Source organism: Dysidea avara, chromosome 3 (assembly GCF_963678975.1).
Source record: "Dysidea avara chromosome 3, odDysAvar1.4, whole genome shotgun sequence".
NCBI lineage: Eukaryota > Metazoa > Porifera > Demospongiae > Dictyoceratida > Dysideidae > Dysidea > Dysidea avara.
The window spans coordinates 4,689,639-4,704,898 of NC_089274.1; the positions used below are offsets into that span (position 1 = coordinate 4,689,639).

Consider the following 15,260-nt stretch of genomic DNA (forward strand, 5'->3'; position numbering starts at 1 on the left):
TTACAAGTAAACAGCTTGTACTGTAATTATTTCGCTGTCGTAGCGTTTATATAATACCTATTCATTCGCCTCCTGTTTAGTTTTAATACTCTAAAAAGTACTCATCCTGGTCTTTTGCCATGTACTCTCAGGTTTTGTCTAGGTCGAAGCAGATACAAAATGTATACTGTAAGTAGTTCGTAAGTTAAGGGAACTTGTATAATATGTAGCTATAGTATATATTGCGAGATGACATGTTATGTACACCGCTACTGACACTATTTACAATTCTACACCATAATTTTTTTTCTTAACAGCTTGCAGTACTAATTCAGAACACAGCAGCACTAGCGCTGATCGTGATGCAAGTACCGGTGATAGATGTGTTGCAACGCTAGCTGCTGCAAATCTGGAGGGCATTAACACAGTTATTAGTCCGCAAACTCTAGAATATCATCATCCTGAAAGCAATCCTATTCTCCCTGGTGAAACTAATATCTCAACTAATATTGACTCGATCACTTTGGGAAGAGACACCACAGCACCATGGCCAACTACAGCTTGTGATGAACCTGAGAACACGGAAACAGATTTGAATACCACTGTTGTGGCGGAGCCAGACACATCTAGAACATTAACAGCAAATGCTAATAATCCAGAGTTGTTTAACATCACCCAGAACTGTACAGAGGAAGATGCACCAAGCACAGATGTGGTTACTACCACAGAGAGAACAGACATCGTGTCTAACCGTCCGCCTGTACTGCCTCCGTCTCAGTCACATGTTATGGATATGGAGGATGCGTCGGTGTCTGGTGAAAGAGAAGAGCTGCATTTGCAACCTGCTGTTGATGCTGCTACGGATGGAAAGAATATTTTACAACCAACAGAAGACTCTTGTGATGTAGCCACACCTTCCCAAGCTGAAGATGGCATCCACCAACAAGAGCATCAACCACAGGAAGTGACAACTGACTGTGTTACTATGTCATCTACCACTACTGCTACTGAAAAGCTATGTACAGGCATAGTACCAACTCCAGATGTAGTGACCACAAGTAAGTATCCTCCTACAATGACCACAACAATGACATTTAACACACAGGTGGTGAGGCCCCTGGTATTAGTAATGAACCACTAGGGGATGCCCGAGTAGTTTGGGTACATCCACAATCACCACTGGTAAGTCCCTTGCATCATAAAAATTTCCAATGAATATGCAGTATAGAATTGGAAATTTTCTACTTCAACACAGAACACAATATATACGATTGACTCCATCACAAGGATGCCACGGTTTGATGAAAAACTCCTTGGTAAAGGAGGAAATGCTTATGTGAAGAAGTGTTATGTGCATGCCCCTGATGGTAGTGAGTTGTTATATGCCTGCAAGATTGAGAGAAAGGTACTTTTATTGTTGTTATGCAATATTGTAAATTTGTGGTATATGTAGAAACCCCTATGTCAATTAAAATGGTTTGAAGATATTTGCCAACTCAGTGATTCTAAGCACTTTGTTATTGTACATGCCTACTTAAAGAGTGAGCCATCATATAATTAGTATGCTGTATTGCATGCATGTTGTGCACGTGACTATCTTTTGCTGAATCTGAATGTTTACATATCAGCGTTGAAACCGGGTCACTACTGCTGACCTGGGTGTGACCCGGATTGACCCTGATTAATTAAAGCTGAGGCGTGCGCTAAGAACTATGTTTTGGCTAGTCTCGAGCGAGCGAGACTACGTTTTTAACGTTCGATTAACGTATTGAGTAAACGAGTAGTTATATGATAACTAAACCGGTGAGTTTATAATTTAAAATCAGTCAGTGGGTTTGGTTCCAGTTACAGACAGCAATTGGGTGTAGTTTTGTGTATACCTAGCATTACACTTTCCTGATATAATAAAGTGGGTGTAGCTCACAAAGTACTTATCCTGCTACAAGATTATACTGTATACCACTCGTACAACAATCGATTAGTTAGCTTGGCTCCACGTAAGCTTGCAGACGGCAACGGACACAGTTTCGTGCTACAGGCTGCAGCTACTAATAAATGGGTGTGACTGAGCGTATGCTTACAATGCGATAAGTGGGTGTGGCTCACGGAAAAGCTGCGCGACTAGCATCAATATTAAGTTTTCATGTCGTCAAACTAACGATTTCATTTCTCACATGATCCAATCCCGGATAATCTTTAAACCAGGTCAGACCCAAATGACCCGGACAAAATGTGACCTGGGTGATCCGACCCAGTTTCAACGCTGTTACAAATGACTCAGAATCTGTAGGTATGTTTTTGTATGTCTATACTTACTGTAAAGTGACTCTATACATTTCTGTTAAGTTGGTTTTGGTTTGCATTTTAGGGGAGTGTCCTCAAACCAAAGCCCACCCATGTGGCTACATTGGGTTCCTTATAATGGAATATTTTCCAATGGGAAACATTTCTTCTAACTTATGGGAGTTCAGAAGATTAAACAATTGTAATTCTGAGATCAAACGGTTGGAAGCTGAGATGAAAAAACAAACCACAAAAGAGGACTTTGGAGAGTATATGATTAGTTGGCAAGAAGCACATGCATTAAAAGATAAAACTTTGGATTGTTGCAACCGACTTTTGTGTGGAATTTATAACAGTCTTTATCAATTTCATATTGTACATGAGATGGTGCATCTTGATGTGAAAGGTGCTCAGAATTATGTGTAGCTGCAGGATATACGTACACTATTTAAATATTTTATAGATTATAACTTTTTATTGAGGAAAAATTGTGAACACAAGGATGAACTAATTTGTCGATGCGATTTACCACCATTTGATGTACTTCTTGGTGACTTCGACTACTCTCGCAAAATTGGTGCTCGTGTTTTATCACCAAAAAATGTTGGAACCGTGAAATTTCAAGCACTATCGGTTAGTATTTTGTGTTGTGGTGGTTGTGATATGCTGGACTATGTGTAGATGAGGAGTATGAAGGAGCAGATAGCTCATCCTGTTCTTGACATGTTTGGATTTCTTGTGACAATTATAAAAATTAAATGTGAGATAAAATCAAGTCAAGAAGGAATGGAATACTTGGTGAGTGGATTACTTGTCAAAGTTACATATTATATGATATACAATTACAGAGAAAATGGGAGTATGTTTTACTTCGTACTGGCACATTCAATACTGCATTTTCCCAGGTATGACTGTATAATATGTGACATTTAGTTCATATGTGACCAGCTCAGTGCTAAGTTAAGATCTGACTAATTTGCATTTTACTCTAATTTCTTTTTATGAGTTCTTTGTTGTCTAGACAGAACAACAAATGAATTTATACTCTTGGTATTATAGTGACAGACACAAAAACAATTAATTTGTACAATATGACTATACTCTATTATAAGTATGTGTACAACAGTCTGTGGAGTCAGGACTCGTCTCTCTTGTTTGTTTGTTTTTTTACTATATATGAACTGGTCAATTCACCAAGGTATAGTTTTTTCCCTACATCTGCCCATGCTTACAAGTAAGAAGTTAAAGAGAGCTAAGGAGTGATGAGAAGATACATTCTGCCACAATGTACAAACACACTGTCAAGTAACTCATGTGTCCTTAATGCTAGAGAAACGAACTTTAATATTCATGCACTTTCTGTGAACAAGTGAATATATAACGTATACAAGCTTGAGTATTGGGTTTTACATCAGAGTAAAATTGTTTTTGTGGCATATTAATTGACTGATTTATGCAAACTAGTTGGGGTTTTTTCAATGGGTCACATAGTTTTATGTACATAGTAAGGCCATTTCAACTTGATTAGTTGTTTCATGGGCAAAATCTCAAGAGTGTATATGGGATTGGTAGGTTGGCATTTAAAAGTATACAAAAATCAGCACAAAAAGGAGTGCAGATATAGCAATATACAAATAAGAGGGTGTGGTCTTGACACAATGGCATAGCTTGTTTGCGACCATAGTAAGAGCTTTGAGAAGATATACTTTACTGTAATTCTATGCATTGGAAAGAATATGAGATTCTTGTTCAATGATATTTTAGCTTGATTTTTTATGGGTTGGTTGGGCCTATTGAAGTTGACATGGCCTAAGTATAACTTTTGTGTTATTTTTCAGTGGTGCATCAGTATTAAACAATGTATGGATACGTGGGATAACCAGTATGAAGCACTCAAGTCGAAGATCTGTTCGCTTGATGTATCTACTGGTGAAATAAACAACGTATGTATTTAATGTTAACTGTTTGTTGTATCTGTTAGTTAAGTAAACCTTTGCCATGTTCACATAAAAAGTGTACAACAGGAAACTTTAACAGAAGAAAGAGTAGACAATTTGATGAATCTGTATGAATTTATCAGCCTTTATATCGTCAAACCTCAATGTGTACTTTTAACCCTTAAACCCGCATAATCCAGAAAACTGGATTTGATAAAAAAAATGAATTGAAAACGCACAATACTTTTGCCAATTTACATAGGTGGTTACAAACAGGCATATCTCATGAAGCATTCGTCCGATCGCTTAGAAAAACAGATTTTATTAATTGGCAAAGAGTAAGCTATCTACCTGTGCATAAACTTTCAACATACAAACAAGGAACTCAATCACTATGATGCGCTGAATCATTTTGTGTCCTTCCACATTTGTATCGTCATTGTGCTCATTCGACATTGATGTTATCATGTGATATCTATATAACAACTGAATCGCCATCATGTGAGGCGTAACATGACACCAAGCAAAAGTTGATACGATGAAGTATGACTGAGTTATTACCTTTTGTACATCGTTATGTGAAGAAGAAGACGGAGGGATAGTTCTTTTACTCTTTCAAAATGAAGTGGGTATCGCTGGGTTGGATGGACGCGATGAAGTATGGGACCATTCAAACCAAAATTTAGCAGTGAGTAAGATAGTGTTTGTCGTTTTTAGTTAGCTTTAACAGTTTTTGTGTTACAGAATTTAGTTTTACAAGGCATGCATGCGATAAACTTACATTTTCAGTGCTTGTGTTTTATGAAACAGCTGCGGGTTTAAGGGTTAAAAGTGAGTCTTTCGTCTACGTAATATTCATCAAAGCTGATGAAATGAGGATTTGTCAAATATTGTTTCATCTAAGTTTCCTGTTAGAATCTTCAAGACTCCTCTTATATCTAAAGGGACAGTAGGGGTTACCAGTCGGTAGTTCAAGCAGCAAGCAGTCAGTTGCATGCAGTGATATGTAAAGGCAATTGGTAAAATAATTCTGCCTACAGATATTCGTATAATATTTGCTATGGACTACTGAATGCATTGAGGTATATAAATTTTGTCCTAAACTTTCTAGTGCAATGCAAGAAGACATTTTGATTGAAGAAATAAGTATTGTTTGATAAATATCAAGTAGGCAAGCTCAGAACTGTGATTTTTCATGCAACTAGTCATGTAGCCATTTGGCTTTCTAAAGGAATATAATTTTGTGTTGACTGATCAATTTCTCAGTGTGTGTTCTATTAGTCTAATCAAAATGTTGTATCTATTTTTGGTTGCAATAAAAAATGTGAAATGAGCAGACTTTACAAACAAACTCACTGACCTATTCAAATCATGGAATGTTTGGAATGTTTATGAGCTAGTTTCAAGTATGTGTTTATCTAATCTAAAGTTGAACTACAGTAATCTCTCTATTATCCGGCCATCTATCATCCAAACATTCCATTATCCAAACTGGAATGATAGTTTTATTAGAGTATTTGAAGAAGGTGTATGTTCTATTAGAGCTTTTAAACGGAGTTCTGTATATAAATTAACAAGCTTCTATTATCTGAATTTTTCAATTATCTGAACTCACCTAGGGCCCAATGAGTTCAGTTAATGGAGGAAACATTATACTAGTGTTTTAAAAACTATTACATTTATAAATTAACCATGTGAAAAACAAGAGAGATGAATGAATATATGACAACATAGCTATGTTGTGTAATCCCTATATTCAAAGTAGGGATTTCCTACATAACTATGTTGTAATAGCTACCATCATTCACAGTACCTTGTTCCCTGCAGCAAGATTAAGTGTAACTACACTTTATGTAGATCATTAAGTGGCATGATTTCTATGCTATGTTTTTAGTAAACTGATATGCACAGGTATCTAAATATCGATTGTGAAATTGTGGTATGGTACTCATGAAGCGTTACTCACATGCTATGCAACCTGTTCACGGTGCTTTTTGAAATAAATGATTGTGGCCAGTTTTGCTGGTTTTAGTGATACATCTAGGACCCCAAACTAAATTCATTTGCTAAGTTATGTACTTAAATTGTACGTTACTGACCTTGAGAATGTCAGAGCCATCTTGTCATTTGGTCCATGTATAAAAGTGATCCTCCCAACCATGAAAACAATTATTTAGTGCTTATTCTGTAACAATCATGCCCTTAAGTGAATGGGAACAGGGATAACTGGTCCCTCTCACACGATTGTGGGAAAGATAACATCATTGCACACTTTTGATGGTCAATAGCATTGTAGACGATTCTTCAAAGTGACATTGGCGCTAATAATGAAGAGGAACAGTAAGGAGATGGATTATATAGGTTAGAGTGGCATATTGCTACTTTTGTACACCTCGAATCAGTGGCCTTGTGTATATATGCCCATGCGCATTTGCTGAAACATGAAACCCAGACTTGGAGATGATTGCTTCAACTGTCAACAGGTTAGTGATGTTTATTGTGAAATTTTATGGGTGGTTTCACCCAGATTTATTTTTGCACTTTGAAGTTGTATAATGGCTTTGTGATTTCCATTGATTTTAGCCAATACTCTGATAACCGATACATTATCAAGCTGATAGGCAATTAACCTTCCTTGTTTCACCACTTTTATCTATTCCCTTGTTTCACTTCTTTGATCCCTAATCCAACTTAAAATTTCTACTTGTTTGTTTACTTTTTTAATAACATGAACCAGTGCATGCTGCACTAAAAGAAGGAATGGTACCAGGAATGGCATAAAAGTAATTTTGCATCAGAACATGTTCCCCAATGAATCAATTATGCAATGTAAAAAAATGAGTTGTCCATCACGCTTTGTTTTGATCTATGCTCCACCCATTACACTGCATCACAAATGAAGAACAGTACGAGAGGTGTCTCTGTAATCAATCCAGTTACTACAGAAAGTATGAGTGATAAGCATAATACCCTACACAGCCACAGGGAGGCCACATTACCCTATCATGAATCAACACCTTGTATTGTCAGTGAAAATAATTGGAAAACAAAGGCAAGTCCATGATGTGTGTATTGTACGCACTGTGGTTGGCGAAAAGACACATCTTGGGATGAAGCAACGTCAAACAGTGAAGAAATCCAGCCCGTAGCCCTTATCCATGGTAAAGTTATGCTTGGCTGAAGGCATCAGTAAGTTAGTTAGTCAGCATAAAATTCTGTTAGCACAACTCACCATATATCGATCACCTAAGTTTTAACACTCCAGAACTCGGGAATCCAACATCGTAAAGCAGCAAACGTTTCGATGGAGCTGCATCTATTATTTCCCAACACACACTACAAAAATCTACCCCACAATCAACGGTACACGAAAATAGTGATGATTATAGTGAATGGCATGCGTCTATCAATTATTGCTGTCTCCACCTATTATCAACTTATGTGTAAATGTCAATTACTAATTATCGACCAATTCCAAGAAATGGAGCATAACTTACTATGAATTTGCACAGGTAATACAACTATGCTAACAACTTAACCACTATCATAACAAGGATCAAATTGAACATTCTGTTCAAGATATATGCATACATTTAGGATCATTTTAACGTACATTCACATGATACTTCACACATGTACATGTAGGCCATAATCAACTTGTAAACACTAGCTAGTTGTCCATTCACTAGTTCTCATTAGTCCACACAGTCCACCTATTCCCTCATCAACTTTCCAATGCGATAGACGAGACATCTTGGTGGTTACAGTCCGGATCATGTTGCACCTTGATCATCACTGGATATCTCCCTGTTTAGCAATTGTAATCACTATCAATATTTTCATCTTCACCATTTCTGAGTCAAATATGGCTCAGGCCCCATTGGTGTCTTCAGCTTATTCTCTGAAGCTTCCTTTCTGTTTGCTTTACTTCGTCCCTCCTTTTTACTTTGCCTTCTTTCTCTCATCACCTCTCCTTCTTTCTCTTTGCTTCTTGTTCCTCTTATTTTCTTTTTCAAAATTACCACTAAAACATATAAAATATTTATGATGTATATATGCAGAATGATTATAGCAACACAAGTAGATAGACATTATTGGGATGGGACCTTGTACAGAAATTTAATTAGCTGATAGCTAGCTAGACACACGCTCCTAAACTTCTCACAAGATCATTAATAAGTGCCATAGATTGTTATACTTTTCTAGCAACCTGTTTTCTCAGTCCCATTCTTGCCAATTTAGTATTTATCTTGAGATTTATCTTCCTCAGGGCTGACCATTCTGGTATTAGCCATCCAGAAGTATGTATTTAGTACTGTAGATGGAACACCATGTAGTCCTTCTGCTTCATTCATCCCGTATCATTCAACAAAACCATGTTCATTGGAAGCTCATCACCTTTCAGTACTACCAGGCGATTCATCAACTTGTCGTGCCAGTTCAATGCCACTAGTGCCTTTCCGTTTTTGATTTCTTGTCTTTATGACATCGTAAGAATGCTGGATAGTCCGAAGGGAGAACAGGTTCAACAGTCTTTTAATGTGCGTGTTCATATAATTACGTAATTATTTGGATACTACTGGTTGATAATTGGTGTAGTCTACTGGTCGATAATAGGTGGTAGTCAATAATCAAAGAGTTACACTAAAATTAAAAAGTTTTTAAAATTCCATAGAAACTTTTTTGGAAGGGTTTGGGGTTGGTCTGAAGACATTTTTGGGCTTTTCTGTGCCTAATCAATACTGCCAAGCTGTCATGAAGGGAATTTAAGGATGATATTTTTGGCTAGAAAAGCCCGGTTCTTCATGATCCCTAAGACATAGTACTACTACACAGTACTATCGTACTGTATGTTGTATGGCTTAGCAGTTTAGAAGCAGTAGATTGAAGCCTCTACAAATTTGGTGGTGAGAGGGTTTAAATGGGAACCTGCTGTTTTACAAGTATAGCACAAGATTGTTGTGATAAAAGTACTAAATGAATAATGATTTCTGTTATGTATATGTTCTTGTTGCTGTCTTACTTTAGATAACAAAGCATCTCTGGGAGTTGGGAACATCTATGTTTGTAAGTTACTGTTTTTACCTTCCCAACGCGGTGATGGTAATGTTTCCTGCAGAAAACATTCATGGAAAATGAATTTTCTTCTTTTCCTTGGAGTAATGATTTGCTAATGGTATGCTATTATTGTATGTGTATAATTGCATGAAAGTTACAATATTCTCTTTGCAGCACATCCTCAGCAATTATGAAAGTTCCTTGTTAAGTGATGACAAAGTTTAGCAACAACTACAAGGGTAGTAGTGGAAATGGTATACGAAGAATGATTCAGTGAACTTGTAAAGTTTTTTTTAACTCTTCTCTTATTGATGTAATTTTGTCACAGACATTTACATAGTGAATTTTTATATCCTTATCATACTTCCTGGCAATTGTACAGTCATCATTGAATCACAGTGATTCAGTAAAAATTATAATATGCTTCATTACAATACCTACAGACATATGAATTTGGGAAATTGTATGTAGACACCACATGCTGTGCGTATGTATTTTTGGCAGAATGGATGGTATCATGGTTTGCTGATTTATTATTTATAGAACATTGAGAGTTTGGCATGAGTATGACAGGATTCTAAGGATTCTTAGCCAAGTGATTGTGGAACATGGGAAGGACTAAAGTTAGCTGGCTAAAGTTATTAATACATTTACATTAATTTTGATATATAGTTAAACTATCCTATAATTTTAAAACTTACATGTGTATTTAATAATAAACTTACATAAGTACTTATTTTAAGAGAGAGCAAGAAAATAAATTATTACTTATTGGCTGTCTAAGTCTAATACCTGCATTATTCATTATTCCATTGTAGACAATACAGTGAAATTATGCTAAATATGTATTAAATTACTATCAGCATGTGCCACTGTGTAGTTTAGTCAATTCACTACAAAACATCACGCAATGATAACTCCCCTGGGCTATAAGTATGCACTATCAACAAGTAAACATCTTACCTGGATAAGAGCAGTGCTATTGTGCTTTCTGTTAGTTTCTTTTTGGAGCTGTAAGTGTATGCTCTATTAGAGTAACTGAACAAACCCAACAGGACAGCTGCATAAATTCAGGCATTCGTTATTTTATTCCAGTGTACAAAAACAGTATTGTGTTACGGGTGAGATCCCATGTATGCTATTAAATTTTTTTGGATATTAAAAGAGGAAAGAGTGTTTCACATTTGGGTTGCTATATATACTAATATGAACTGGATCATAAGACTCCTGTGAACTGCTTCCGATAAGTCAGGCAGTTTCAGTGATGTTTGTGCTTTTTCTCAAGGATGACACTACATCTCACTCTAAAATTATTCTGATTGTGTATATATTCAGTCATTTTTAAAAATCTTAAAGGATATATTCACAATTGGGTATCTGTGTATGTATATGCACAGTAAATGTGCATCAACATGTATACAGTATTATACACCTTGGCTGAAAGTTATGGATGACCCCTCACCAGCAACACTAAATATCAAACTGAAAATGGGATCTACTGCATATATTGGTTGCACTATACATGTCAGAAGTGGACTTTTTGTTCATCAAAATTATATTCACATAATATTATAGGCACAATAATTATAAAATGTGCATGTTAATGTATGCAATGACTCACTCTTATTAATAAGAATACAGTGAATGATATTTAGCTAATTTCTCATCATATTCATGATGGTTATCAAGCTCATCGGTTGACAGTGTATCATTGATAGAAGTAAAGTTCCTAATAGTGACATTGAATGAAAATGGAGTAGTCCATAGAGACAGTAAGTTTGTATTATGTTCAGAACCTTTTAGATGGATACCTTGTACTAGTTCATAACTTCCCATTGTCAATAACTTTAACTTTTCCTTTAGAGTTGCCTCAAGATTATCTTTGTCGATGTTTCCTAACTTGTCAATACAAATATGAAATGTCAGTAGATTAGGAGAGTTCCTTACAAGTACAGTAACACCTTCACTGGTCACTGATTTCACACACAACACTACATGTACCAGTCCACCATGAGCTGATATTGTACTCATGGAGGCATCGGAAAGTCAGCACCACATATTTCAATGTGTAACTGTTGCAAATTGCAGCAACTGACAGGCAAAAACAGTGTTCCTCTAATGGAAAAATAGCTAAAATATTTCAGTTTCTTACAACGTTCAATAATATACTTCACAGTGAGTGGGTGAATATCCTCTATTATGCAGAATTCAAGCAATGGGAAGTAAGGCAGTAGCAGTGACCCTTTATCACCAGCACAATCACATGTCGTGCATGGTCCTATAACAATACTTACAGGAAATTCCAGTGCTATTAAATTTACAAATTTCTGGTACAATTCAATTAGTTTGTCCCTATCATTGGCCATCACTGGCTCCATAACACACACGTCTACTGCTAAATGAGTCAGTCTAATATCACTGAGTATCTCCCATAACTGTACCTGATTTTCCACCACACTAACTGGTATACCCAACAAGTTTAGTACTCGTAAGTTGTAACAGTAGTTTGCAATCGCTTGTAGATCTTGTAAACTTTTCAGACATTTATCAGCATATTGTAAGTTCAGCCGTTGAAGGTTAGGACAGGTAATAGCCAATTGTTCCAAGTGACCAGAAAGCAAACAATTACACCATGATAAATCGAAATGAACTACAGACATAAACATGGGAATTTTCAAGTAGTTTAAACTCTCATTTTCATCTAACCAACGACTATAAACACACATTGCTTTACAAACTGTCTCATTGTCATAAACACAATTAGTAATTAGCATCCAATTAAAGCCCAGGTCTGGCATGTTAAAGTCACTGGTACTTACTATTGGAAGAACAGTTTTCTGGCCAAAGTCTAATTGAAATTCTGGAATAACAGTAAAGAGGTTTAATGATGCTTTATTATAGTACCTGAGGAAACCAGTACGTCCAGCTGGTGAGCTCCAATTCAGTATCAACCATACAGTTCACTGACTAGTGAGGAATACTCATTGACGAAATTCACATTTTGGGAAACAAATCCTTTAGCCATCCATCCTTGTATCCATAAATATGTTGAAGCTACAAAAAAGCACGTGTAATTTTATTGTGTCTCCTTGTGTACACTCTTATTGTCAGATCTTTCAGGCCAGTATTGAACAACAATTTTAAAAGATGTCAAATCTGAAAGTTCCACTTTATGTCCAGCTTCTGTAGATGTTTCATGTTTCCCAAATACTCTTTAGCTGCTCACGGTCTAATTTAGTTGCTGGTATATAAGTACAATAACGTTATCATACCGCAGCAGCTCAGCATCTTGGCCAGTTTTGAAGGTGTCACGTGGTCTGGAAAGGATAGCAGCTTCACATGTTCTCCACACCACTGCAGTACACTAGTAACACACAACTCATCGTGAACATCATAATTTGGCCACTCAAAATTGCGCCAAGGTGATGGAGCTTCACAGATGCTTAGTAGCTTCCTGGAGACGCATTTCAGCGCTACCTTGTCTCGAATTGTTGGCAAAAACGATATTACGAAAAGTATGGTATTAGTTCAACCATAGATGGTTCAACTGGTAGTGAAACACTCGGTAGGTTTTATTTCAGGAAATCTCAAATATTTCATCGAAAAGTTGATCGCGACCAGATCATCAGCAGTATGGGGCAGTGGTTTTCCGACATGTCCGACCACGGAAGTGATACTCTGGATGAAACCCAATGTGATAACATTCTTTTATCTCTCCCAGTAGAGTTGCTAGCTCACATCGTTTCATTTTTGACTACTACACGTGATAGAGTCGCATTGTGGAACGTTTCAAGGAGATTGCGAAGTGCTACCGAAGTACCATCACTGTGGAATGAGTTTGTGTGGACCTATTATCGTAGCAGTGATGAAGGTTGTATGAACAACGTGTTGAAGGTGTGTGGACAGCATGTGAAACAACTGTCCTTTCCTCATCACGTGACACCATCTAAACTAGTGAAGATGCTAGATTATTGTAACAATGTGATTGAACTTAGTTTGCCGACAACCAAGTTAAACCCTGATCAACTAGAAACAGTTGTCCAAATTATGACACATTTACAGAAACTGGAAGTATGGTTGGAAATGCATGAAATCATACAAGTACTTGAGCTAGTAAAGAACTTAACAGAACTCACCATCAGGTTACAGATACAAGATGGTGCTGTGCCAGACTATAGCAAGAAAATTTACTCATGGGTGGATTGCTGGGTATCAAACAACTATCATCCACCAAATTTGACCATCGTCACAAGATCACACTCGTTGATGATGAATATAATGTGGAAATGTTGGGAGTCCTGTCATGAATTGCCATCTGGTTGTACCGCTTGCCTTAGACTTTATAGAAGCTTTAAATCCCCACTAGAATTTTATCCCGTTACACCAGATTTTCAGATAGACTTCAATGATCAAGTAAGTATCCCTATGTCTACGAGACTGTTGTTGCTTAAGGAAATCAGTCATTTTTTGGTATTAGTTGATGGAAATAATGCTGGCAAGGTGATACATAAGGCTTCATTGCTGACATATCCTTTTATTGTTCATCATTATCATGCTGAAGGTCCATATAGCACTATTAGCAATCTTGAATTTGTGACTGATTTTAATGTCTCATTTGGTGCATTGTTTAATTCCGAGCACTTGGAGCAATTGGCCGTTACTTGTCCTAACCTTCAGCGACTCAGTCTGTGTGGAAACAAGCAAAGTTTGGGAAGTTTGCAAGGTCTTCGTACCATTGCTAGTTCTTGTCAAAGCCTACGAGGACTAAATCTTTCAGATATACCAGTGTCAAAAGTAGAAAGCCAAATTAAGTTGTGGGAAATATTGAGTGGTATGAAGTTGATCCACCTAGCAATGGAGTCGTGTGCTATCTTTCCATTTAAACCAGATGATAAGCTAAATTTTGTTAGCTTAGTTCGGAAATGCACAAGCCTGCAGGCAATAGAAACTTTGTCTGCACCTTGGTGTGGTACATGTTGTAGTATTTGTGTTGACTATAGTCTCTTAAACCTTTTCTCATCTTTGAATCACTGTATCACTTACACTTGTAGTGGACGCCATCATACTGCTTTACAGGATGTAGTCACCAGCTGTAAGGGGCTACAGTATTTACATTATACTGATAACAGTGCTGTAGGACAGTCTCTTTCACAAATACAACATTGTCAGTTACGGCAACTGCACTTGCAGTCAAATCATACTTACCTTCCTGGCATGTTTATGAGTACAATATCAGCTCATGGTGGACTGGTACATGTGGTGTTGTGTGTGAGATCAGTAACCATTGAAGGTGTTACTGTACTTGTAAGGAACTCTCCTAATCTAATTACGCTTCAGATTGTTGTGGATGATGGGATTTATAACAATGGTGGTACAAAGCTTAATCCCCTAGAAGTCGAAGCTAGAGTGGAGAAGATGCTTTCATGCAGATACTTGGGTCACTGTGAGATAGTACAATGTGAGAATCCCTACAGGGATCGCAGGGAATGCATGGATTACAAACACAGCCTCAGCACAGACTTGTATTCGATTTGGTAACTAACACATGCAAGGAATATGTGCATGCAAAGCTATATGTTTTATGATTGTCTACATTGCTTGACAGGCTGACACTTAAATTATGTTGGCTTTAATGAAAGAAGTTCGTGGTACTGCTACAATAGGACACGTGATCTCTGCTTATAGCTTGATGGTTCACTTGCTTTTGGTGGTGCCGGGGCTCGCGCTAATGCGCAAACACATTAGCGCGAGTGGGGCATGAGACTAGGGCTTTTTTAAAAAAAAATTATATATTTAATATGATAAACAGGCATATCCTACAAGGGGGTGTCACTCAGGCTCTTGCTGTAGGTAGATCTGCGACCGCGGTCAAACTCTAAGTCAACGGTCAAGGCCACTAAATAGCTCTTACAGTGGGTCAAGACGATACGGAAGGTTCGAAACCCACAATCGAAAACTATACGTAGCTATTATCAAGTTTACGGGATTATACGTAACTCACAA

The 15,260-nt window shown here is 37.1% G+C and overlaps 1 protein-coding gene across 3 annotated transcripts; it reads left to right on the plus strand.

The window, feature by feature from the left end:
* The first annotated feature begins 9 nt into the window (after positions 1–9).
* LOC136249008 (uncharacterized) lies at positions 10–9,693 on the plus strand. Of its 3 annotated transcripts, none has more exons than XM_066040890.1 (13): positions 10–168; positions 297–1,037; positions 1,085–1,161; positions 1,208–1,384; positions 1,433–1,520; positions 2,348–2,668; positions 2,726–2,895; positions 2,944–3,060; positions 3,111–3,167; positions 4,101–4,205; positions 9,228–9,266; positions 9,319–9,375; positions 9,432–9,693. In XM_066040890.1, the coding sequence occupies exons 1-13, from the start codon at positions 120–122 to the stop codon at positions 9,480–9,482; spliced, it is 2,049 nt and encodes a 682-aa protein (XP_065896962.1). In that variant the 5' UTR covers positions 10–119; the 3' UTR covers positions 9,483–9,693. The 3 variants fall into 3 exon arrangements, 2 of the variants coding, with proteins under 2 accessions (XP_065896962.1, XP_065896963.1); XM_066040891.1 differs by having other exon boundaries at positions 1,235–1,384; XR_010697974.1 differs by lacking the exons at positions 9,319–9,375; positions 9,432–9,693 and adding an exon at positions 4,462–4,887.
* Positions 9,694–15,260: the final 5,567 nt, after the last annotated feature.